Source organism: Carcharhinus amblyrhynchos, chromosome 26 (assembly GCF_965287045.1).
Source record: "Carcharhinus amblyrhynchos chromosome 26, sCarAmb.v2.hapA, whole genome shotgun sequence".
NCBI lineage: Eukaryota > Metazoa > Chordata > Chondrichthyes > Carcharhiniformes > Carcharhinidae > Carcharhinus > Carcharhinus amblyrhynchos.
Window position 1 is genome coordinate 2,329,426 of NC_137349.1, and position 27,597 is coordinate 2,357,022.

At 48.2% G+C, this 27,597-nt stretch overlaps 1 protein-coding gene across 5 annotated transcripts in view; it reads right to left on the reverse strand.

Annotated features, from left to right (window-relative positions):
• The window catches only part of LOC145358766 (transducin-like enhancer protein 4), a 204,940-nt gene that overhangs the window by 118,701 nt on the left and 58,642 nt on the right, over positions 1 to 27,597 (reverse strand). For all 5 annotated transcript variants that reach the window (XM_080213033.1, XM_080213030.1, XM_080213032.1 and 2 more), the window contains exon 5: positions 8,060 to 8,122. In XM_080213033.1, the coding sequence (XP_080069159.1) occupies positions 8,060 to 8,122 (63 nt within the window). The remainder of the gene's footprint in view (positions 1 to 8,059; positions 8,123 to 27,597) is intronic.

A 27,597-nucleotide genomic window follows, 5' to 3' on the forward strand; every position in this document is an offset into this window, starting at 1 on the left:
GTGTGTGTGTCATTTTGAGATCTCTCTGGAACCAGTCACGTTACGGCCCTGTTGTGGCCACAACAGGATGTGCACCGTGACAACCGGGCCCAGTACATCCGGCCAATGAAAGCGAAGAGCACCCGTTGGTGTCACAGGATGTGTATCTAAAGTATTACAAATTTAGGGGTTGGGTGTAAAATTGTGTAAAGATTTTTTAAAAATTTAAAGCTATTATAAACATTTTGCACGGTCATTTATTAAAATAAATGTGTTTATCGCCGTGTACAGGAAGTATAAGTTTAAGTTTATTTATTAGTGTCACATGTAAGGCTTACATTAACACTGTAATAAAGTTACTGTGAAAATCCCCTGGAATCCACACTCTGGCACCTGTCTGGATACACTGAGGGAGAATTTAGTATGGTCAATGCACCTAATTAGCACGTCTTTTGGACTGTGGGAGGAAACCCACACAGAACTGGGAAGAATGTGTAGATTCCATACAGACTGTGACCCAAGGCAGGAATCGAACCGGGGTCCCTGGTGCTGTGTGGTAGCAGTGCTAATCACTGTGCCATCATGCCGCCCTATTACAAAACACTACAAAAAGATGCAGTGTGTGAACATTATACCATACATTAAACTGTTTCTACATGCTGACTTGCTGAAGGCACACTGAAGAAAACAAACCTGACTTTCAGGTGCTGACCTTTCATATTAATTGCTGATTTTCAGCGCTCGGAAATTTTTATTTTTCTACATGTAGGATTAGAAAAAAGTTTCCATTTGTATTGTTCCATATTAGAATCACAGAACTACAGAACTACATTGTAGTCTACATAAATGACTTGGAAGAGGGCGTAGGTGGTGTGATCAGCGAGTTTGCTGATGACACCAAGATGGCAGGGTTGGCGGGTACGGAACTGGATTGTCAGGTGATACAACAGGATATAGATAGGTTGGTGCAGTGGGCAGATAGGTGGCAGATGGCATTTAATCCTGACAAATGCGAGGTGATGCATTTTGGACGGAATAATGCAGAGAGGAGCTATGTGATAAAAGGTAGGCCGATTAGGAGTATAGACATACAGAGGGACCTGGGAGTGCAGGTTCACAAATCCATGAAAGTTGCGTCACAAGTGGAGAAGGTTGTTAGGAAGGCTTATGGGATGTTAGCCTTTATAGGAAGGGGCATAGAGTATAAAAGCTGCCGTCTAATGCTTCAGTTGTACAGAACGTTGGTTAGACCGCATTTGGAGTACTGCGTCCAGTTCTGGTCACCTTACTACCGGAAGGACGTGGAGTCTCTGGAAAGGGTGCAGAGGAGGTTTACCAGGATGTTGCCTGGCATGGGGGGACTGGGTTACGAGGAGAGATTGAAGAAACTGGGGCTATTCTCCTTGGAAAGACGGAGATTGAGGGGGGACATGATAGAGGTATATAAGATACTGAAGGGAATAGATAGAGTTAATAGTGAGAGACTGCTCCCTAGACTGGGTACAAACACGAGAGGTCATCATTTAAGGGTGAGGGGGGAGAGGTATAATTTGGAGGTGAGAAGAAGGTTCTTTACACAGAGAGTTGTGGGGGTCTGGAATGCGCTACCGAGTAGGGTGGTGGAGGCAGGAACGTTGGACTCGTTTAAGATGCAGTTAGATAGGCACATGAGTGAAACGAGAATGGAGGGATATGGGAGGGGCTATTAAATAGGGTTAAACCTCGGGAGACACCGGAAGGGCAGGCTGTAAGATTAATATTTTTGTCTTTATTCCACAGGTGGAGGTCCACCTCGTGTCAAGCGAGGGGCATGCACACGGCGGGTCGTGCGTGGGCTGCTCTTGGAAGTCCAGGAGTGGCCTAGTACTTCATGTCGGTGTGTGTGCTTGATCCTGGACCGGTAGACGGGCGCCGCAACAGCTCAGTGACTATCACTGCTAGCTGTGCAGATACATGGATTTGGGCCTGTGTCTGTGGGAGTTTGTGCATTCTCCCTGTGGTTGCGTGGGTTTCCTCCGGGCGCTCCGGTTTCCTCCCACACCCCAAAGATGTGCTCTTAGGCTAATCGGTTTTTACCAAATTGACACTATTTCTTCCCTGAATCTGACTGAGTAGGGTTCCATTCGTAGACATGCAGGGTAGAATAGGTGTAGGGTGATGCGGCGGCGCGGGCTCGTTGGGCCGAAGGGCCTGTTTCCCGTGCTGGGTTGTTCTTTGTTCTTTGTTAACTAAAGCAGAGAGCAGCCATTGTGTCTGAAAAAGCTATCCATGTAGTTCCACTTGCTGGCTATTTAAAATATGGATGGCTCAGTGGCACAGTGGTTAGCACTGTTGCCTCACAGCGCCAGGGTTCTGGTCCGATTCCTGCCTCGGGTCACTGTCTGTCTGGAGTTTGCACATTCTTCCCTGGGTCTGCGTAGGTTTCCTCCGGGTGCTCCAGTTTCCTCCCACAATCCAAGGTGTGGGTTAGGTAGATTGGCCATGCTAAATTGCCCCTTAGTGTCAGGGAGATTTGCAGGGTAATTATGTGGGGTTATAGGAATCAGGCCTCAGTGGGATTGTGGTCGGTGCAAACTCGATGGGCCGAATGATCTCACTCTGCACTGTAGGGATTCTATGATTCCATGACACAGCAAAAGCTAAAGATATTTGTTACCTTCAGCGATCTGATGAGTGCAGCAGGACATAACTTGATGTAGTGACAATGTTGTCAAGTGGCTTGGGAGCGTCCTGCCCTGTCATCTGTGCATTCAGGCAGTGCTGAGGGGGCCAGGATGCTTGTTTACTGATTAAATGAACTCGGAATGGAGTACCGGAGGACATTCAAGATATCAATACCTCCAGCCACGTCAAATCAACCGTGAAGGACTGTGCGCTCCCAGTTCTTAAGCACTCTCTTTAATCATATCTGTCAAGCAGTCTGCATCTGGAGCTCTTCGCCTAGTGCACCAACTTTCTTTTTTAATCACAATATTTCACACTCCCAATGGCTAATCGATATTGTCTAAAATTGTTCAAACATTTACACCGAGGTTATTATCCATTAATTAGCTATTCTTATTTTATTCTCTGTTGTGTTTTTCCTCCTGCTCCTTTGAAAGGTGGTAATGGACCCCGGGGCACAGCCCCCCACCGGACACTGGGGTACACCCCCCAGATGGCTGGTTATGGCCCCCCTCCGCCCCCAGATGCCACCTTTCTTTGCATGTGGATGTTTCGGATGATTGCCTGCCAGCCGTTAGCATCCCAGGTACCAGAGTCAACAACCAAGCTCACCCACTTCCCAACAAGAGTGGGAGAATAACAGTCGGCAGCCAGAGACTTAACCAGTCGGCATAAGAAGGCCATTCAGCCCAACGAGACTGCACTGATTCTCTGAAAGATCATCTTACTCGGGCCCGCACTTCCTCCCTATCCCCATAGTGTCACACATTTACCATGGTACCTAACCTACACATCTCAGGACACTAAGGGGCAATTTAGTGTGGCCAATCCACCCGAAACTGCAATCTTTGGACTGTGGTAGGAAACCAGAGCACACAGAGGAAACCCACGCAGACACAGGGAGAACATGCAAACTCCACACAGACAGTTATCCAAGCCGGGAATTGAACCTGGATCCCTGGAGCTGTGAGGCAGCAGTGCGAACCATTAAGCCGCCATGCCGCCTGCTCCTAACTTTGTGGCACACAGCACACTGGGGAAATCCTTCCTCCGCTCCCAGGACCTGAAGCCTTGCTCCAGTTTCTTCCCACATTCCCTCCGGGGCCAATTTGTTGATCTATGCAAATGACTATAACTTTAGTCTTTTGTCATCGCCGGCTGTTTACACAGTGGTTTTAAAGAGAGCGTTTGCCCTCTTTCTGCAGGAAACGGCGGTTGAGGATGTTTGGACTGTACTTGTTGAAATATGAGCCGAGATTGTTTGCATTGCGTTGCTGGAACAGGGTGCTGAACATCTGTGTTAGAATCACTTGGAAAAGGGTTGATGTGCACCCAGGAACAAAGATAAAGGCTTAGAGGCAAAATTCAGCATCTTATTCAATATGTTTGGATACAGCCATCCTTCTAAATTTGGATTTTCTTTTCATAGACTCCCTACAGTGCAGAAGGAGGCCATTCAGCCCATCAAGTCTGCACCAACCACAATCCCACCCAGGCCCTATCCCCATAACCCCACGTATTTACCCTGTTTGCCAGCATCCCCCGACAGTAAGGGGCAATTTAACATGGCCTAACCTGCACATCTTCAGACTGTGGGAGGAAACCGGAGCACCCGGAGGAAACCCACACAGACATGGGGAGAATGTGCAAACCCCACACAGACAGTGACCCAAGGCTAGAATTGAACCTAGGTCCCTAGCGCTATGAGGCAGCAGTGCTAACCGCTGTGTCACAGTCCTCATTGTGCTCATAAAGCCCACACCGGGGGATTCTACGTGTAAAAGCTGGAAATTCCCGCTCGATCACCAACGGCGATTCACATTCTCCGCAACCCACCCGCTAAAATTCCAGTGGCGGGCAGGATGGGATAATTCCGGACATGCTCGGGTAGAAGGCTACCCAGTCCGATCCTTCCTCAACCTGATTTTAATAGTGGATATTAACTTGCTGACAGACAATTAGGAGTGATGAGCTTACATGAGAGTTGTAGTGACAAGCGCTTATGAGAGCAGAACTTTGCATTATCTCTAACTAATTTTGCAGCAACCTGGGTCTTCAGAGAGAAAATTATAATAATCACCATCAGGGCATCTCACAAATCCTCACAGCCAGTGTAGTACTTTTTGCAATGTGGTCACTGTTGCAATGTATCAAATACAGCAGCCAGTTTCAGTTTAAAGTTTATTTATTAGTGTCATGAGTAGGCTCACATTAACACTGCAACAAAGTTACTGTGAAAATCCCCTAGTCGTCATACTCTGGCGCCTGTTCGGGTACACTGAGGGAGAATTTACTATGGCCTGTGCATCTAACCAGTGCATCTTTTGGACTGTGGAAGGAAACCAGAGCATCCGGAGGGAGCCTACGCAGACACGGAGAGAACATGCAAACTCCGCACAGACAATGACCTAAGCCGGTAATCGAACCCGGATCCCTGGTGCTGTGAGACAGCAATGCTAACCTCTGTGCCACCATGGGCAATTGAGACTAGCTTAATGGTAAATATTGGGCAGCATGAACAGGGTCTGTTTCCATACTGTAAAACTCTATGACTCTGTGACAATAGTTTCATGGTGATCAGTAGATTCCTAATTCCAGATATTTTGTATTGAATTGCCATGGTGGGATTTGAATCCGGGTCTCCAGAGCATTTTCTGAATTTCTGAATTGACGGTCTAACGATAACACCACTAGGCCATCGCCTCCCCTAAAGGGAAAATGTTTTTACGCACAGCAAGGTGCGTGTCTGGAAGTCGCTGCCCAAGTTGGTGTTGGAGGCAGGGACCCTGAACTGAACCTGTCCCTTAAGACTGTCAGCTGTGCGTCAGCTGCAGGACGATGGAGTTAGAATGGGAACCTGGATATCTTTGGGTTGGCATGAACAAGATGGGCTGTATCATTTCTATGGTTTTCTGTGCACCGGACCCAGGAAGATCACAAGCAAAGACCCACTGATAAAAAGTGAACTGGTCTTCTGAATTAAACCGTTTTAGAGACAAAAAGTAGGCAACCCCAGGTCCTCACTACACCACTGGCACAGAAGAGGGTTGGCAATGGTGGTTGGGTCTATTCCTGGAGGTTTAATCAGATGTGTCCAACAGCCACACGTGATAAAACAGCTTCTTTCACCCCCTTCCTTCCCCTCTACCTCCTATAACTGGATAGTAACAACAACAAAAATAATGTAAAAATACAATTCCAACTCTCCTTCGATTTTGCTCCCGGAATAGCTGACTGCAGGCTCCCAGGGATTAAAATCCAGCAGGCACCACCAGGACAGTCCTGGAGAGTGGCGACAGCTCTGCGGGGCAGGGATGAGGGAACTGGCTCCCCCGGAGAACAAAAGCAGCCCGTGTGAGACGGCTCCCGACGCTCCACAGACAAAACAGCTTCGGGGGGGGCGAAGGAAGGAGTTAATTCTGGCCAGGGTACAATGTGTCTATTGTTTCCGACTGCAAGGTTACTCATGAACAACGGTGTTTCATACAGATGATGATCTGGGAAACCATCCCCGCTCCCCACCCCCCCCCTCCCCCAACTCCCTCCCCAACAGCCCTGTGTCAACTCACGAGCTGTCTATATCTCCCGCTGTCGGAGCGTGTTACACGCTTCACTGAGTTTCAAATTAAAATGCGCTCAGCTCCCATCTTCCCCTCCCCCTGCCTGTACTAACGCAACCCCCACCCCCCTTGCGGGGAGCTTGACAAAAGGGTAGCCAACTGTTACACAAAATTCACACATCATCCTCTGGCATCACCCCACAGAACCACATTCCGAGGCCCGGAATTACTGCTGAACCCAACATCTGGGCACATCGGCCATTTTGCAACTCTGCCCTTTGTTTTGGTGAGGAAACTGAGAGCAGCTGATTTCCTTTTCTCTCTTTTGAAAGAAAATATAATTAATTTAGTTTAAGTTTATTTAATGGTGTCACAAGTCGGCTTACGTTAACACTGCAATGAAGTTACTGTGAAAATCCCCCTGGTCGCCACACCTGTTCGGGTTACACTGCGGGAGAATTTAGCACGGCCGACGCACCCTAACCAACACGTCTTTCAGACTGTGGGAGGAAACCGGAAACCCATGCAGACACGGGGAGAATGTGCAGAATCCACACAGACCGTCACCCAAGCCGGGAATCGAACTGGGGTCCCGGATGCTGAGAGGCAGCAATGCTAAGCACTGTGCCATCCCATTCCAATAAAAATAAAGATGGTGGTGCCTGTTCATCCAATTGGCCATAAATGTATTTGCAAACTTGGCAAGGCCAAATTTTACACCGCCTGACCTGTGTCATAGCCCCCCCATTGCTGGCAGTATAGAGTCAGTACAGCTGGGAAAGTGAAAGTCATAGACTCACAGAATCCCTACGGAAAAGGCCACTCAGCGCATTGAGTCTGCACCAACTCTCTGACAGAGCACGCCACCAAGGTCCTCTCTCCCACCCCATCCCTGCAAACTTCACATATCTCCCATGACTAATCCCATCTAATCTATACATCTTTTGGACACTGCTGGAAAATTTAGCATGACTAATCCATCTAACTTGCGCTTCTTTTGACCGTGGGAGGAAACCGGGGCACCTGGAGGAAACCTGTGCAGATACGGGGAGAACGTGCAAACTCCACACAAAGGCCCTGGCACTGTGAGGCAGCAGTGCCAATCACTGTGCCATGGTGCCACATGAGAGGGTCGATACTGACAAGGATCGGTCACTGATGGGGGAACTTTACTGTACACTTCACGGTATCCAAGAATCCACACAGAGGGTCTTGCAACCATCACTGATCGAGAGCCCCCCTTATTAATTTTTTAAAAATGATTTTTGGTTTCTGTTTTTGGAATGTGTGTTTTCAGGATGGTTTTCTGCCTGTGAAAATCCCCTAGTTGGCACACGGGCAGCATGGTGGTGGCACAGTGGTTAGCACTGCTGCCTCACAGCTCCAGGGACCCGGGTTCAATTCCCGGCTTGGGTCACTGTATGTATGGGAGTCTGCATATTTCCCCCGTGACTGCGTGGGTTTCCTCCAGATGCTCTGGTTTCCTCGCACAGTCCAAAGAAGTCTGGGTTAGTGCATTGGCCATGCTAAATTGCCCTTCATGTCCTGGGAGGTGTAGTTAGAGAGATTTGCAGCGTAAATGTGTGGGGTTGTGGAGATAGGACTGAGGTGGGATTGTTGTTGGTCCAAATTTGATGGGCTGGATGGCCTCCTTCTGCATAGTAGGGATTCTATGGTTTTTCACCATTAAAAAAAACAAGCTTTCCACAGAATTGGCGAACAACATTTTGAACGGAACAGTCCAATTCTACGTTTAGAAGCTGCGTCTATACACAAGAACTGGACATCACTGCACTGGAATTAAAACCCAACCTTCCATCAATCAACTTATTTATCAAAAAGAAAAGCAAACTTACCTCCTGAGAGAGGAAAGGTATAATCTGTGCACAGATTGTGCTTAGCCTCTTCACAATTTCTGCCTGCAACATAAACAAAAGTGAAGTTTGGACATTGTTATAGTTTAACCATCATCATCATCTGCACAGTTACAGTCTGGACTGAGCTTCCGTCTTCAGTCTGAGGGGCTGAATCTGAATCTCCTCACAGCCACCTTGCTCTTCACAGTGGCCCAACTTACTGTAGCTAGAGGAACACAGGTACAAAGTCAGAACTACCCAGGAGTATGATCCAGGAACTATTTATATCCCTTAACCCAAAGAAGCTATTTCATAGCGTGTAAATATTTGTAAGTTTGGTCAGAGCCCAGTTGGAACGTTGAATCCAATTCTGGGCACCACCATGATGATGGTGCAGAGAATCGTAAGAACCCTTTGGTGTAGAAGGAGGCCATTCGGTTCATCGAGTCTGCACCAACAACAATCCCAATCAGGTCCTGTAACCCCACATATTTACTCTGCTAATTCCCCTTGACACTAAGGGGCAATTTAGTGCGGCCAATCCACCTTACCTGGTTCAAGAATTCAGCACCATCAGAAACCTACCAGCAAACCAACATCTGTGATAATCATAGAATCCCTACAGTGTAGAAGGAGGCCATTCAGCCCATTATGCCTGCACCAACTGCAATCCCACCCAAGCTCCATCCCCATAACCCCAGTATTTATCTTGCTAATCCCCCTGACTTTAAGGGGCAATTTAGCATGGCCAATCACCCTAAGCTGCACATCTTTGGACTGTGGGAGGAAACCAAAGCCCCTGGAAGAAACCCAAGCAGACACAGGGAGAATGTGCAAATTCCACACAGACAGTGACTTAATGCCGGAATTGAACCCAGGTCCCTGGCACTAAGAAGCAACAGTGCTAACCACTGTGCCACCCCGACATTTGCTGGAATGGTACTGGGGGTGAGGAATGTCAGTTACATAGAGGTTTTACGAGAAGCTGCAATCGTTTTTCTTACAGCAGGGAAGTTTATGGGGAGATTTAATTGGGTGTTCGGGATTATGAAGGATTTTGATTGATTAGATTGGAGGAAACACTGCCTTGAGGTTCAGCAACTGGAGGTTCAAGATTTAAAATAATTGGCACAACAGCCACTGGAGGAATGTCTTTATTGTATTCTGGAATTCATTGCCAGAAAGGAACACAGAGGTAGATTCAATAGAATCATAGAATCTCTACAGTGCAGGAGGAGGGTATTCAGCTCATCGAGTCTGCACACACAACAGTTCCACCCAGGCCCTATCCCCATAATTCCATTTATTTGACCTGTTAGTCTCCCTGATACTAAGGGGCAATTTAGCATGGCCAATCCACCCTAACTGGCACATCTTTGGACTGTGGGAGGAAACCAGAGCATCCAGAGGAAACCCACGCAGACACGGGGAGAATGTGTAAACTCCACACAGTGACCCAAGCTGGGAATCAAACCCGAGTCCCTGGCACTCTGAGGCAGCAGGGCTAACAACTGTGCCACCATGCTGCCAATAATAGGAACTCAGCTGGAGAACTGAGTCTACTTTTGGGTGCCACACTTCAGGAAAGATGTGAAGATGTTGGAGGAAGTGCTGAAAAGATTCATGAGGATGGTTCCAGGGACAAGGAACTTCAGTTACGTAGATGGATTGGAGAAATAGGGGCTGTTTTCCTTGAAGAAGATTTGGAGATTCAGTACAAAGAAGGTTGAGAGGGTATTTGGTAGAGGTGACACGGTGGTTAGCAGTGCTGCCTCACAATGCCAGGACCCAGGTTCAATTCCGACCTTGGGTGACTGTCTTTGTGGAGTTTGCACATTCTCCCCATGTCTGTGTGGGCTCCTTCCGGGTGCTCCAGTTTCCTCCCATGTTCCAAAGATGTGCCATGCTAAATTGCCCTGAGAGTCTAAGGATATGTAGATTAACCATGATAAATGTGCGGGAGCGGGCCTAGGTGGAGTGCTCTTTCCGAGGGTCAGCGCAGGCACGATGGGCCAAATGGCCTCCTTCTGCACTGTCAGGATTCTATGAGGATCCAGTACGATGGGCTGGCAGCACGGTGGCACAGTGATTAGCGTTGCTGCCTCCAGCGCCAGGAACCTGGGCTCAATTCCCGGCTTGGGTCCCTGTCGTGTGGAGTTTGCACAATCTTCCCGTGTCTGCGTGGGTTTCCTCCGGGTGCTCTGGTTTCCTCCCGCATGTCAAAAAGACGTGCTGGTTTGGCGCATTGACCCGAACAGGCACCAGAGTCTGCTGACTAGGGGAATTTCACAGTAACTTCATTGCAGTGTTAATGTAAGCCTTACCTGTGATTAATAAACAAACTTCAAAAAAGGACTCTGTGAGGAGTCTATGAGACCTGCATTGATTGTCTCGTCACAAATATGCTGAAGGAGGTTAATTAAGAATGGGTAATTGAGGTAGCAATCTGGTAAAGTCTTTTTGTAGCTACGAAATGCGTGGAACACTGACAGAGACCCAGGCGAGTATTACAATGCAGTAAACCAATACATAAACATGGGCACAGGTCATTTGGGCCAAACAACCAGATTCTGTGCTATAAATTCAAACAAAATATGACAGGGAGTTACAATAACAGACCTTGGTAGTCAAAATGGAGGTGGTTAATGGTTGTAAGACAGGAGGTGATGGTAACACTCCAAAACAGAAAGGCGTTTGCAAATGACGAACTGAATGCATTATTAAGAAGCAGGAATGCCTCCGGCTGAAACACTCTCCGGAGCTTTGTAGCCAGCTCAGGCTTCACTGTGGGACGGCAGCTGAACTGTTCGAGTGTGTCCCTCAGTGTTAACGCGTTCCCGTTTATCCTCTACATTAGCATGTGTGATTACATCCCAGAGGTAAAAACGGGGGAGGGAAGGGTCGGGAAATGAGAGTCACTCCTCCCATTCACAGAAATTGCCACCATCAAAACGACAAGGAGAAGGAAATAATAGATGAGGGCATGTCACTGCATTTCAGGCTGTCACACATCAATAACCACCAGTACACACAAGTTAAATGATACCGGAATGACTGGGGAAACAGTCCCGTCAACCACATTCCAACTGAATGCTTTTAACTGTTTCTCCTTCCAAACCAGCGTGGAGCTGTGCTAATTCGCTGGTGGCTGAATATGACATGTAGAATGGCAACAACAACCTGCATTTGTTTTGCCCCTTAACCATCCCGAGGGGCTTCACAGGGGCAACCATCAAACCAGATTTGACCGTCCAACTGCATCAGAACATTGCAGAACAGGTGGACCGGAGGCTTGGACTAACAGGGAGGTTTTGAAGTCTACGGTTTATTTATTGGTATCACAAGTTACATTAACACTGCCATGAAGATACTGTGAAAATCTCTGAGCCTCCACATTCTGGCATCTGTTCGGGTACACTGATAAAAACTTAGCATGGCTAATACATCTAACCAGCACATCTTTCAAACTGTGGGACAAAACCAGAGCACCCAGAGAAAACCCAAGCAGACACAGGGAGAACATGCAGACTTTATGCAGACAGTGACCCAAGCCAGGAATTAAACCCTAGTCCCTGGTGCAGTGAGGCAGCACTGCTAATCATGTGCCAAAGGCTTGGAAAGTGGAAAGATGGCAAAGTCTTAGAATCGTAGAATCCCTAAAATGCTGAAGGAGGCCATTCAGCCCATTGAAACTGCACCGACTACAATCCCACCCAGGCCCTACCCCCGTAATCCCACGCACTTACCCTGCTAATCGCCCTGAAGCTAAGCGGCAATTTAGCATGGTCAATCCACCTAACCTGCACATCTTTGGAATGTGGAAGGAAATCAGAGCATTCAGGGGAAACCTACACAGACACAGGGGGGAACATGCAAGCCTCACACAGACAGTGATCCAAGCTGGGAATCGAACCCAGGTCCCTGGCACTGTGAGGCATCAGTGCTAACCTGCGGAAAGATTGGTGGGGGGGTGAGGGGGTTCCAGGCCTTGAGATGTAGGCAGTTCTGGAACGGTGAAAAGCCAATGGTGAAACGATCAACATTGGAGCTATGAAAGAGGCTAGAATTGGAGCGGCGTGGATAGCTCGAGGGCTTTGTGAGACTGGAGGAGACTGTAGAGAAATGGAGGGGTGAGACCGTGGACAGATATGAAAAGAATTGGTGAGACTTAAAATGTTGACATGTCGAAGTCACAGCCGCTATAGAGGGCTCATGTGAATCTGGCCCCGTGTGAACCCCAATTGTCAAGGTGCCCATTGTCAGTTGCTTGATTCAATTACTGGTCGGTGCCCACAAGGGGGTGATCCCACAGAAAGGAAGACCCATTGAAGAAAGTAGCAACAGAGGAAAGTCCATCAACTGATCCTGAACAGCGAGCATCAAATTGGTGCAGAGAGAGAAAGAGAGAAAAACAGCCGCTGTACAGAGCTGCTCTACACCGGCACTGATGCCAGCCAGCCAGAGTGAGAGAGATGAGGTGGAGGGTTGTGTTTACATCGTAAACCCTCTGCTTCGGCAGCTGATCTTCTTTGTATGCACATACTGTGATCACTCAGAGAGCTTCTTTATCAATAACAACCCAATGTTGTGTACCACAGTCATTCACAAGAGGGCAAGACAAGAGGGCAGGGGAACTGAGATCTCCTGTGAGTAATTAGAATACAAAGACAACACTACTGATCACAGCAATCAGAAACAGGTGACACCACGCTGTTGAATAGGACTGACTCATTTACATGAAAGCCTGGCTTCATGATTAAGATGCCCACAGCTAACGAGCGCATTATTCTAGTTTGCACAAGGGTGAATACTCCCGCTTTTTATTGATATTTTTACCATTATTTCTGTCTGCCCTGAATAAAAAGCCATTAAGAGCACTTCACATTACATTCCCAGGGTGTTTGATCTATTAATTGAGCGCTCCCATTGCATCAAATAACCTTTCTCACATTGGGGCCTGGTCTGGCTGAAATTGCCACGTGGGTATGTTAGATTACAACTGTGCCTAATCTCACACACCACCCCAGGCTGATACTCCAGTGCCGCGAGTGAGGGAGTGCTGCACTGTCAGAGGTGCCATCTTTCCAAAATGTCACTAAACTGGGGCCCCATCTGCCCTCTCAGGTGGCTGAAGAGGGCCTCATAATGTCCTCAGTGCTATTTGGAAAACAGCTTATGAAAACTGGTAAAATTATGAGTTTTACAAAAAAAAAACTGTTCAATAGCTAGATTAAAATGGATTATTCATCATTGCTGCCGGCAGTGGCTTGTTACACACGCATGGGTTGCTACTTTACAACAGTGACCGCACTTCAAAAAGGGCAGCACAGTGGGTTAGCATTGCTGCCTCACAGTGCCAAGGACCCGGTTCAATTCCAGCTTCAGTCACTGTCTGTGCAGAGTTTGCACATTCTTCCCGTGTCTGCATGGGTTTCCTCCCATAGTCCAAAGATGCTCAGGTTAGGTTGATTGGCCATGATAAATTGCCCCTTAGTGTCAGATGGACAGATGGACTAGGTGGGATTATGGGGATAGAGCCTGGGTGGGATTGTTGTCAGTGCAGGCCTGATGGGCCAAATGGCCTCTTTCTGCACTGTAGGGATTGTATAAAAAATGCGCCATTGGCTACAAGGCCTTTGCAATATCTGGGGATTGTGAGGGGTGCTGTTTCAATGCAAGTTCCTTTTTACTTTCTTGCCCAAAGTGCATTGCAGTCAATGAGATGCTTTTGAAATAGACTCATTGGTGGAATGCAGAAGACACAACGGCCAACTTGTACACAGCGAGCTCCAGCATGTGTGCAGCGGTTCTGAGTGTTTGGACACAGTTAGACATCATTTCTCAGATCTGGCCAGCATGTGGATGAAAGTTTGTGCGTGATTCCCTCCGTTGCCAAGCTACGTGTTTTGCCCGTGTCACAAAGAGATCGGAAGGCACAGGGAGTCTGTGGGTGAATGTGGGTACTTTGCATTTGAGTTGCTTTCCTTCCTTTCCTTGCCAACATTCTGCCCTCCTCTCCTGCTGTACCAGGGTTCTGCAGGCACCTTGCCCCCAGTGCCCATTATTTTCACCCACTCTCTTAAGACCACTAGATAGTGGGCTTACATTGTATTATCACTTGTCACCTTCCCAGCGTATTGCAAAACACTTTGGGCTGGTGAAGTACTTTTGGAGGAAATCACTGAGATAAAGTAGGAAAAGCTTCAGCCAATTTGTGCACAGCATCTCCCACAAACAGCAACATTAGATAATCAGCTTTAGCAATGTTAGTCGGAGGCTACATATTGAGTAGGACACCAGGGAGAAATCTTCTTTGAAATAGAACCATGGGATATTTTTAGTTCAGTAAGCAGTCTCACAACATCAGGTTAAAGTCCAACAGGTTTATTTGTAACAAACACCACTAGCTTTTGGAACTGGCTTTTCTGAAAGCTAATGGCGTTTATTACAAATAAACCTGTTGGATTTTAACTTGGTGTTGTGAGACTTCTTACTGTGGTTACCCCAGTCCAATGCCAGCATCTCCACATCATGACTACCATATTTTTAGTTCCACCTTGCTGATCAGACAGGACCCCAATTGAACATAATCAGTTTTTTATATATTCATTCTCGGGACATAGGTGTCACTGCCTGGCCAGCATTTATTGCCCATCACTAGCTGCCCAAGGGCAGTTGAGAGTCAACCACATTGCTGTGGCTCTGGAGTCACATGTAGGCCAGACTGGGTAAGGATGGCCAATTTCCTTCCCTGAAGGATATTGGTGAACCAGATGGGATTTTCCAACTATCAACAATAGATTCATGGTCATCAGTAGAGTTTTAATTCCAGATTTTAAAAAATTTAATTCAAATTCCACCATCTGCTGTGGCAGGATTTGAACCTGGGTCCCCCAAAACATTAGCTGAGTTTCTGGATTAATAGTCCAGCGATAATACCACAATACCATTGCCTCCCCATTTCTACTCAAGAAGCTGAAGCTTTGCAAAGGGGGAGCAAAAGTGGACATGCAATACCTTTCTTTTACACAAACAATGTATTTCATTTGCATGATGCAAGGGACAGCATGACAGTACAGTGGATAGTACTACTGTCTCAGCATCAGGGACCCAGGTTCAATCCCACCTTGGGTGCTTGTGGAGTTTGCAGCAATAGATTCTGATTTTCCTTTCTCCCGTAAAGAGAGTCGCTCCACACCTTCTCTCTCCCTTTCTTCTTTTCTCCCTCCCTTTAAAGAGTGTCACAGAACCATAGATCGTAATATCCTACAGTGCATAGGAGGCCATTCGGCCCTTCAAGTCTGTACCGACCACACTCCCACCCAGGCCCTATCCCATAACTCCATGCATTTAGCCTAGCTAGTCCCCCTGACACTAAGGGGCAATTTTAGCATGGCCAATCCACATGTTAACCATCTCCCCGCATAAACTCAAGCTGGGGGGCCATGCTATGGGCCTGATCCTTGCTTACAAAGCAGTGGGGAGCAGTTCATTGTCCAGGGAGAAAGCCAAAGAAAGTAAATGAGAAAAAAAACAACACACACACACCCACACACACACCCACCCACACACCCTGACAAAAATAAGGTACGCCTCCCACAAATATTTTAATTTTGACTGAGAAGGCAGCGCTCTTGCATCTAACCAGGAAAGGAGCAAAGAAAGAGACCACACAATTTCTCTTGTTGGAGGCCTCACATCAACTTCCGGCTGTTTTGAGGCATCAATACAATTAGGACTAGCCAGGCTGTTGTCATGGCAATGGTTTCTACAGGACATGACATGACACGCTGCTGCTGCTAGCTAACTGCAAATCAGCTTTCCCAACTCAGCCTGTTAGCGGTAGGGAGGAGAGAGCCGTGGGAAGCGGGCGAGCGGGGGGAGGGGCTGATGGGGGGTGGCTTGAGAGTCTAACAGTCATAAACATTTCATTAACGAGTCACCCAGGAGACTGCCAAAGCTTTCTACGATTAAATAAATGATTTCCAAATGCAATGTCAAACAAGGCTGCCCAAGCCCTGGGGCATCCGAGCCAGTAAAACAGTGAGTGAATTAAATAGAAAAACCCCGAAAAATGAGAGCCACCGGGGACCAACAAGGAGTGTTTCCCGCTGCTCGGGAAAGGTCAACATTAAACACTGAGAAAATAGGCTATTCTGCTTGTGGCAGAATTAGGGCTGGATTTTCCAGCACCCTTCCATGAATCCACACTTCAAGCTCGAACATATTTGACTAAGGGTTGAGTCCGTCAGGGGACAGGCCAACTCGCCCAACAGTGCGTGGGAGTCTCGTGCAGAAAGACCAATAACACAGTTCCATGGAAATATTGCACAAGACATTTTGGAAAAATCTCCCATTTTCCCACCCAGTCAGCCCTCTCTTCACATTCCGACAGAGGGGCAATTTTCGGAGAAGGGCAGATGGGTATTTTGCATTCCTGACTGTTATCGGCTGACATCAACCAAAGGAGATCCAAGGTTCATACAACTCGATTTATATTGAGTTGGGATATTTGGCATGTCCGCTATGAATCTCACTAACTTTTACAGAATCACCGTAGAAAGTATCCATTCCGGTTGTATCACAGTTTGGTATCGCTCCGGCTCTGTCCAAGACTGCAAGAAACTACAAAAAGTCCAGCCCATCACTCAAACCAACCTCCCACTCATTGACACTGTCCACACTTCCCTTCACCTCGAAAAAGCATAATTAAGGACCCATGCATCCTGGACATTCTCTCTTCCACCTTCTCTGTTGGGAAAAAGGTTCAAAAGTCTGAGGACACTTACCAACTGATTCAAGAACAGCTTCTTCCCTGCTGCTGTCAGGCTTTTGAATGGATCTATCTGCATTAAGTTGATCTTTCTCTCCACCCTAGCTGACACTACATTCTCCACTCTCTCCTTTGCTTTTCTATGAACAGTATGCTTTGCCTGTATAGCGCACCAGAAAACAATACTTTTCACTGTATACTAATACATGTGACAACAATAAATCAAATCAAATCAAACTCAGTGCCACACACAAAACGGCTACTGCATTTGCCTTTGAAACAAGTCATTCGCTTCACAATGAGTTTAATATCATAGAATCCCTACAGTGCAGAAGGAGGCCATTCGTTCCATTGAGTTTGCACTGACTCTCTGACAGAACATCTCACCCAGGCCCATCCTATTCTTGTGATCCCATGCCTTTACCATGTCTAATCCCCCTAACCTACACACATCTTGGGACACTAAGAGGCAATTTAGTATGGCCATTCCACCTAACCTATGCGTCTTTGGACTGTGGGAGGAAACTGAAGCACCCGGAGGAAATTCAGGCAAACATGGGTCGCTCAAGGCCTGAATCGAATCTGGGTCCCTGGCGCTGTGAGGCAGCAGTGCTAACCACTGTGTCACACACATAAATTGTATGTCATGTGGTTTGCTACACCAGCCAAGCCCAGTAAAGTACAAGCTCTCTTTCTGTTTCTTCTCTGCAGCACCATAATGTTCTGCCCCATCTTTTCAGGAGCAGTCTGTATTGTTCAGACTGCCCTCAACGCCCTTTCCCGATGAACAATCTTCTGTGCCACATGTCCATTACCAGACCATGCCACACGTGCTTACATCCCTTATCCATTTAGAAGTAGCCTTGGCTGGCAATATATTACCTGCCCCACCTTTGGAGTATCACAGCTATTGGGTAGCTGCATTTTCCCCTTTAATCCCTCTAACCTACACATCCCGGGACACTAGTGTCAATTTAGCACGGCCAATCAATCTGGATTATGGGAGGAAACCGGAGCATCCGGATGTAACCCACGCAGACACGGGGAGAATGTGCAAACGTCACACCACATGCACACAAAGATTTTTATTCTTTCACGGGCGAAGCTGCCATTTACCGCTCCTCGCTAACTGCCATCTTGGGACCCCATGCAGCCCGTGTGGTGTAGGTACACCCAGGCCGCTGTTAGGAATGGAAGTGAGGTGGAGCTGAGGAAGGAAATTTGCAGAGGTACAACATCCAACATGAACAGACCTAAGACAGAAACATCACTTCTAATTGCCGGGCCGTGGAAACACAGACAGGAGACAAGTCATTAAGATTCACACCATAATTAAACCTTGTTACACATGCACTCCAATTAGGGCTTATCCTGCTGCCACTGTGTTTATCGCCTGTACAAGCGCAACTGCTTAAAAAAAACACAACATTTGGGAGCGGAGGAGGGGAGAAGCTTTCCCGTCATGCAAGGTGATCCGAGCAATATAAAAAAAATTAAGAGTGACGTTGGGTGGGGGGGCGGGGAGGGGGGAATAAAGATCTATTAAACAAAAGATAAATGAGAAAATTAGCGCTGACCCACAGCAAGTCGTTAAGATACCTCGGTGAGCATTATTTGCCATTATACGGATCAATGGGCTGGGCTGCAGCAGCGATCTGTCACAAATGTACACACGCTTCAGTAGCATATGAAAATTGTGTTCTCCTTTATTGTTTGCCACTGGGCATCGTGCCAGCTCAATCCCACTGGCAGCGTGCCTGCTTTTCTGATGTGCACACACATTCAGCCTGATTGATAGAGCAATGCAGCAGAACAAATGATGGCCATGAAATCAGTCCAGGGAGCTGGGAGCGGTTCCTGTCCCACTGAGACTCCCATTTATTTGTATTATGATAGCAGCATCAGCAAGGTCACTGGCAGCCAGTTCCCAGAAAGCAGCCAGCCTAAAGTATTTATCCAAAAGACCTCCCTTCTTTACTTCCCCAGAAATCAACATTTGCCCACACACACCACCCCTTCCCACTCCCCCCCCACCACCCCCCTCAGCTCCAACACCACCCCCCCTCCAGCTCCCCAGGACAGGCTTTGACCCCCTCAGCCTCCCTCAAAGCCCCTCTTGGCAGGCTAAATCGTCCCCCCCTTTCCCCTAACCTCCAGGGCAACATTAGTCCCACCCGCTCCCTAGCCCCTCAGTGCAGGCTAAAGCCCCCTCCCTCCTCTCCCAGCCCCTCAGGGCAGGCTAAAGCTCTCTCCCTCCTCTCCCTCCCCCTCAGGGCAGGCTAAAGCCCCCTCCCTCCTCTCCCAGCCCCTCAGGGCAGGCGAAGGCCCCCTCCCTCCCCTCCCAGCCCCTCAGTGCAGGCTACGCCTTCCCCCGCTATCCTCCCCACCTCCTCTCAGCCCCTCTGGACAGGTTAAGTGTTGACAATTGTGGCGAGGGAGCAGGTGGGATGGAGGGGGGGAAGGACAGTGGGAGTTGGAGGGAGAGAGAGAGGAGGGACAACAGGATGAGAGAAGGAAGGCTGGGGTTTCTAATGGCACTGTGTGGCGTGTCAACAATATTTGGGGTGCAGCCTCGGGCGTTGTGTTTTATTGAAGTGTGGGTCATGGGTGTCGCTGGCTGGGCCAGCATTTATTGCCCATCCCTAGTTCCCTTGGGAGGGCAGTTGAGAGTCAACCAAACTGCTATGGCTCTGCAGTCACATGTAGCCCAGACCAGGTAAGGACGGCAGTGAACCAGATGAGTTTTTCCAACGATGGTTTTATGGTCATAATAAATTCCTAATTCCAGATAATTGTTTTATTGAATTCAAATTCCGTCGTCTGCCGTGGTGGGATTCGAACCCGGGCCCCCAGAACATTGTAACAGTGGGTGTAACAGAGTAAATGCAGCACAGAAGCTCGGTTTGCACGCAGGAAGCTTCCGCACATATTGTACCAACTGGAGAATCTGGTGTAGTGAGCAAAGGGAGGAGGAATAAGGGGACAATGACAGGGGTGAAATGGTGCAGTGGTGTGAAGAGGTTGGAGGTGGGTGGGGTGTGTGTGGGGAAAGTGGAAGGTGATTGATTTAAGGTGAGGGGTGGTGAGCGATAGAATAAGAAGGGGGGGGGGGTGCGTGAGGATGGTGAGAATAGTGAAAGATAAGGGAAGGTAAGGCAGTTTTTCCCACTGGGCAGTTGTTACTCATGCAGATGGTGGAAATTGAATTCAATAAAAAAAATCTGGCAACAAGAATGTGTTGATGACCATGAAACCATTATTGATTGTCAGAAAAACACATCTGGGTCACTAATGTCCTTTAGGGAAGGAAATCTGCCATCTTTACCTGGTCTGGCCTACATGTGACTTCAGATCCACAGCAATGTGGTTGACTCTCAACTGCCCCTCCAAGGGCAACCAGGGGTGGGCAATAAATGCTGGCCAGCCAGCAACAGGCATGTCCCATGAATGAATGAAAAAAAAGTGGGCTTGACAATGCTCTCCGCCATTAACCTTCCACTGGTGCCAATCTCCATCAGGAAAAATGTCAGTCGCGAGGCCTCCAAGAACATCGCCCCCTGTTGCTGGCAAAGAAAAAGAGAGGCGGGGATCTTTCTACATTCCAAACAGCGATTCCCACAGGCCAGCTGCCGAGTGCAGCTCGCAAACATAACATGGCCTCCTCACTTCCCTGCAACAGGCTTGTCTTCCCAGGGGAACACCCAACCTCCAGGACTCCTCCTCCTTTCAGTTTTCGGTCAGGCGCTAGTCACTATCCCCATCGAGTGGCATTAGTTGTGCCCTCTCTAAAAATGCCTTCATTTGAAGCTATTTATTATCGCATTGATTGAGAATGCTGAGCGAGGTCACCAACCACACAAAAAAAATCATTATTTTACATTTTTTATCTAATGCCTTCAGGGCTGCAGTGGCAATCTCCTCCATTTTAAAATTTATAACAAGTTGGGGATTATGTGGGCTGTAATGGAAATTCAATAAATAGAGAGTTTGGCACGTAATAAGATTGCAACTTGCAACCTGGATTTAGAATGCAAATTGTTGAGGTAGTCATTGCAATGTGTGTTTCGACTTGCTAAGTGGTTACAGGGAATTGAAACAATGATTACGCAATTACTACCACCTTTACTGAGCACTGCTAACATTCTACTTTCTGCCCCCTCAATTTACCCCACTCCGCTCCTCACGGCACTGGCTTTGGCCAGGATGCCAACAGCCCCTGCAAACTGAACCTGGTAGCCTTTATTCAGCGGGATGAACCCTGGCAGCAAAGGTTAGACCACTCGGCATGAGGGGCATCACAGCACAGTCTCATCCAGTATTCACACTGCTGCCAGTCTGCAGTTATGTGCCAGCCAGATGGGTTAAGGATGGCTAATTTCCTCCCCTCAGGGCATCAGTGCATCACAGAATCCCTACAGTGCAGAACGAGGCCACTCAGCCCATTGAGTCTACACTGACAACAATCCCACCCAGGCCCTATCCTTGTAACCCCATGTAATCCCCCTGACACTAAGGGACAATTCCACCAGACCTATTCCCCACAAACGCAAGTATTTACCCTGCTGATCCCCCTAACCTACACACCTTGGGACACTAAGGAGTAATCTAGCATGGCCAATCCCACCGAATCTGCGTGTGGGAGGAAACCAGAGCACCCGGAGGAAACTAGATGGGGTTTTATTGACAAATCTGGCAGCTTCGTGATGGTTTCTAATGAGCCTCACTTTTTTGTCACTCAGTTGAATTTGAACTCCCCCAGTTGCCATGATGGGATTTGACATAGTGTCTCCCGAGCGTAAGGCCAGTGACATTGGTCATGATTTAATCGAGGCAATGGATGTTCTTGCTTGCTGCTTGGGGAAGGCTGGTTGAGTTAATTGCTGAACAGGCATCTAAGTGGATGCTGTGGGGCTGCCCCAGCATTAAGAACACTGGGATGGGGGAGATGTGGAGATTGTCCCCTCCCACCCACACCCCCTCTCCCAGAGCAGGTAAGTGTGTAGGGTTGTGGAAGTAGGGCCTGGGTGGGATTGTGGTCAGTACAGACTTGATGGGCTGAATGGCCTCCTTCTTTATGGCAGGAATTCTATGATTCTATTCTACGAATTGGCAGCAGGTGGGTGGGAAGCCAGCAGCATCAGGATCCCACCTGGCACCCTGAGTAAAGAACCCCTGCTCCCCCCTCCTCCCCACCTCACAGCCTCCAAACTTGGTATAGGGAAGGGCATTAAATCTCAGTCATTGAAACTCTACTGCCAACCCTCTGCCTCGCCCACTGTGGCACCCATAAGGTAGAATGTCGCTAGATTCACAGTTAGTGAAAAGAACAGAACTTTCCGGTAGCTAGCCTGCTCAGGTACATAAGGCCTACCTTTGCAATCCAGTGGCCCCAACTCCAAGACCCACAGCTCTACTCGAAAGAGTAGGTTCACTAATGTCCTTCAGGGAAGGAAATCTGCTGTCCTTACCCGGTCTGGCCTACATGTGACTCCAGAGCCACAGCAACGTGGCTGGCTCTCAACTGCCCTTGGGCAACTCGGGATGGGCAATGAATGCTGGCCAGCCAGCGACGCCCATGTCCCATGAATGAATTTAAACAAGAATGCACGCGACAGAAATGAGAATAACCACAAGGTTCTCCACGTGTTATTAGGTTACACAGAAGAACTGTTACAGGGCATCAGATGGGCTAAAATACATAATTTGTTCTGCACCCATCTGCTTTGTTCTAAAACTCCGTGTTTTGCACCGAATTTTGTTTTCCTTGAATTATGTACATATTGGTTCACTGCCTACTGAAGTCTTCTTAACTCCATCATAGTTTATCTGTTGACGTATCTAGGTTGGTTTCTCTGTTCGGAGTAAGAAGGTTATTAAGGAGGGGGATGGGTGCCCACAAGAATCTGGAATAGGAAATGGCCTCCCACGTTTAGTCTTTCTGCCTGGCTGACTCATAAGATGGAGATAAATAATTCGGCTGGCAATTAGGGTAGCTTCAAATATAAAATATGGTTTCTGCGGTGCCAACTACTATAATTGGAAGGTTCAGCGATGAGTCAAGACAGGCCCCCTTCACTATGTTGACGACCTCAAACCACCTCCATCTGCCACTGACCCCCCCCTTATTTCTGTTAGAATTGTTCTTCATTTAACTCGCGTTTATAGGATGTAGACCACTTGCTGTTTGCATTTCCACATCACACACAGGAGGCACGGCCTCAAGCCTAATACAAGGCCCATTCTGCGCACTCCGGCTTCATTTCCCATCAGAGCTCCAAAATGGTGGCACATGGAGACCCGCATTCAGGACTGGGTGCTGCCTAATCCTCAGCAAATTCGAAGGTCAACAAAACCAAGTGTCCTTCCCCTCCCCACCTCCCATCTCTTCCAGATCCCCTTCCACAGCAGGCAGCACAGTGGTTAGCACTTCTGCCTCACAGTACCAGGGTACCCAGGTTCAATTCCCGGGTTGGGTCACTGCTTGTGTGGAGCTTGCATGCTCTCCCCGTGCGATTGTGGGGAAGGGGGGCCTATAGGCTAAGGGTAGCCCTTTCAACCTTGGCATCTCAGCTCAAATCAAACCCAGATCACTGAGGGATTCTCAGATAACAAACCGTCGAGATCCCATGCTCAGCAGGTCTGTGCGGTTCGGGCATAAGTGGCAGCCACAGGGCGGCTGGCGTAGAAAATTAGGGTGAGGGGCAGTTGGGGGGAGGGGCCCAAAATGCCTTACTGATGCAGAAGGGGGCACTCTTCTGGATTAGAGGCACGTTGTTCAAGTGGAAGAAAAAGAACCTGCATTTATATAGCACCATTTTATTCCGGACACCCCAAAACATTTCAAAGCCGAGGAATCCCTTTCGAACTGTAATTACGGTTGCTCTGTAGATAAGTGAGGAAGCCAAACTGTGCTCAGCAAGATCCCATAGACAGACAGTGGGGTCAATGTAGCGCAGATTTGAGTGATAGATATTGGCCGGGACACTGGCAGGGCTCGCGTCACGAAATCAATGTTGAAGTCTGTTTGAATAGGCAGACACCATCATCAAACACCAACCTGTCGTGTGATTTGAAAGACAGCACCTCCGGCACTGTGGCACACTCTCAGTGCTGCCCTGGGGGTGTCCGCTGCGGATTACAGGCTCCAGCCCTGTGTGAATCATCTCCACTACTCTCTGCATGTTAGCAGTCCTCACGTGACATGACTGCTGTGTGTTTACATCAGACCTCAACCAGCCCATCCCATATTGTTACTGACTGCACTCTGTGCATATCCAAGCCTGCATTAAGTACACATTTGCTCTAGCTGAACGGAGCAGCACAAAGCTCTTGCCCTACTGCGTGCCCTTCCGGCACTCGTTTAGAGATTTAGGACCCTATTCTGTAGCAGTAAACCGTCCTCGTGAAAACCCTGCTTAGAAAAATCCTATTACACTCAAATGCAGAGCCAGTAATGAAAGCTTTAGGCATCAAGAACAGACTAGGGAGTGTGAGCCGCGGGGGGAGGGGGAGCCGAGTAACAAGAGAATGGTTTCAAAGTAGCACAATGTGCAATTACTCAGCCACTTCTGAGGAGCCCAGGGGAGTGCGAGTGATGGACCCGCACGCTGGCAAGACTAATGAATGAACCGACTCAGTGAGATCTCAGGAAGTGGCTGCCACAGCAGTGGGGAAGAGGTCAATTTCACTTTATTGCCGCCTGCTTTGGGTTGCAGGAGTCGCTCCAACGGGGTTATCAGCGAGACTGCGGCAGCCTTCAAGTGGAGGTGGGGGTGGGGGGGGGAGTAAAAAAAGAGAGAAAATGAAATGTAATGGTTCCCTAAGTAAACTGTGTCCTGAAAGGAACCGCACGCTAGTTACGAGGACATCTGACATTACACACAGCCCCGCAACTAATCCTGCATTCAACGGTGACGTGGAGATGCCGGTGTTGGACTAGTGTGGGCACAGTAATAAGTCTCACAACACCAGGTTAAAGTCCAACAGATTCTATCTGTGTGGAATCTGCACGTTCTCCCTGTGTCTGCACGGGTTTCCTCCGGCTGTTCCGCTTTCCCCCCATAGTCCAGACGTGTGGGTTAGGTTGATTAGCCATGCTAAATTCCCCTAGTGCACCAAGGTGTGTAGCTTAGAGGGGTTAGAATCGTAGAATCCCTGCAGTGCAGAAGGAGGCCATTCAGCCCACTGAGCCTGCACCGATCACAGTTCCACCCAGGCCCTATCCTCATAACCCCATGCATTCACCCTAGCTAATCCCCCGACACTAAGGGGAAATTTAGCATGGCCAATCCAACTAACCCGCACATCACTGGACTAATTAGCAGGATAAATATGTCAGATTATGGGGATAGGGGCCGGGTGGGATTGTTGTCACGACAGGCTCGATGGGCCAAATGGCCTCTTTCTGCTCTTTAAGGATTCTATGAGGTTTATTTGGAATCACGAGCTTTTCGAGCGCTGCTCCTTCGTCATGTGAGCGGAGAGTCCAGCCACCTGATGAAGGAGCAGTGCCCCCAAAGCTCATGATTCCAAATAAACCTGTTGGGACTTTAACCTGGTGTTGTGACACTTCTTACAGTGCATTCAACCACGTAGAGAAATTCCTGGATTTCTCCCATCCATCGGAAAGGTTTTAATTAACAGGACTCTGTCCGATGACACACAATACTTATTAGCTTTCACCATCTGAGTGAGAGACTAAAAACCTCTAGCCTCACTTGTTCTACAATAATGTGCCACTTCTGGATGTGACAGCCTGACGTTTAAATAGGGAATCGACCAGTCTCGTACTAACAGGTTGGCCTTGCTTGCTGTAGTGGAGACAGATAATGAGGCAGTCTTTAGGACCGAACAACTGTGTTCCCCCCAACACCTCCCCCCCAAACCCGGTCCCAACCCACAGCATAAAATTATAACATTTATACATTTCAGGTTAAAATTTCCCTGCTGGTATTATAAAGCTGCTGTGTTTTATCACCTGAAGGGAAGGCCACATGGATTTAATGTGTCCCATTACGTGAACTGGATGGAGAAGCATTGCAGTAGAAGCTCCCATCTTACACTTCTGACAGACAGAACACTAGAGAACAATAAACACAAGCCTGTGTCGACAATTTATCACCATCCTTTGTTTCCATTGTTTGCAATGGGAAAGAGCCAAAAGGATGGGCTATAATTCTTCTCCCCGTACCCGCTGGTACCAGTGAATTATTGTAAAGAGGTACAACAGAGGCCTTCTTAATCGGAAAAGCACTGCAGCAGCTAAGTGCTCCCTTTATACTGTCACTTATAGTAAGTGAAGGTTGTAGAGAATACAGGAACTGAATAGGTTTATGTCTGGGAGAATTTTCTTTTTACACAGAGGTTCCCGTGTAACAGCGCTTCACAATTGCTCTGTCTCTGGTGTCCTGCCAGATGGAAATTATGTATTTCCTCTTTGAGCGCTTTCTTAAGTTCACATTTCCTCCTTTTGATTCATTTCTAGACCGGTGCGACAAATAATCAGCTGCTTCTGACCTGGAGTGTGTATGATTTGATTTCCTGATATCCTTCAATAAAACAACTGCCCGTACACACTTCTACACAAAGGCCGATTTGAAGTCAGACACATTTCCAAACATTTGGGCTCATTTACTCTGGGTGTAGATACTGAGTGCGGCGGGATCTGGAGAATCTTCAGTTTGATCCCGGGGTCAGAGCGGGGTCAGCTAAGCTCCTTCCGGGACCGGCGAGCACCCCCCCCCACCCCCACCCCCCCCTCCGCCCCCCCACCCCCCCCTCCGCCCCCCCCGCACCCCCACCTCACCCCCCGCACCCCCCCCCCCTGCCGTCCCCCCCCCCCCCCCCCCCCGAGGGCTTCTGGGACAGGGGTAAAGAGAAAACAAAATGGCTGCCTCTTAGCACACCACTGGTCCCAGCAAGAATAAATCAATCACACCTGTGGACAGCACTACTGTAAGCGACCAGATCAATTCGTTGCGTCTAATTTGGGCAGCAACTTGGCACAGTGGGTTAGCATAGAATCGGTACGGTGTGGAAGGAGGCCATTCGGCCCATCGACATGCACCGACCACAATCCCACCCAGACTCTACTCCCATAACCCCACATTTACCCTGCTAATCCCCTGACACTAGGGTCAGTTTAGCACGGCCAATCAACTTAACCTGCACATCTTTGGACCGCTGCATCATGGCACCAGGGACCTGCGTTCGATTCCAGCCATGGGCGACTATGCGGAGTTTGTACATTCTCCTGGTGTCTGCATGGGTTTCTTCTGGATGATCCGATTCTTTTCCCCAAGTTCAAAGATGTGCAGGTTAGGTGGATTGGCCATGCTAAATTGCTCCTTAGTGTCAAGGGGAGGGGTTTAGCAGGATAAATATGTGGGGTGATGGGGTTACAGCCAGGGTGAGATTGTTGTTGGTGCAGGCTCGATGAGCAAAATGGCCTCTTTCTGCACTGTAGGGATTCTATATATAATTTCTACTGTCTAATTGTCCTCCACATACTATATTTCACTAGAGAAATAATGCTGCCTTTATCAGTGGTCTCTGCCGGGTTTTGGTTGAGGGTTTGCTGTAGTCTATTGATGCTCTGTTCAAGTAGATCCTGTTTGCTGTAGAATAGATCCTGCTGTTAATACTCTGCAATCTGGGAAGCCTGCTATAGGTCACACTCTGCCGCAAACCATTGGCTGACGCAGCAGCATCAACAACCAATCAGAACTAAAAAAGATCACCAGGAGATCTCAGCCCTGGTCACTGC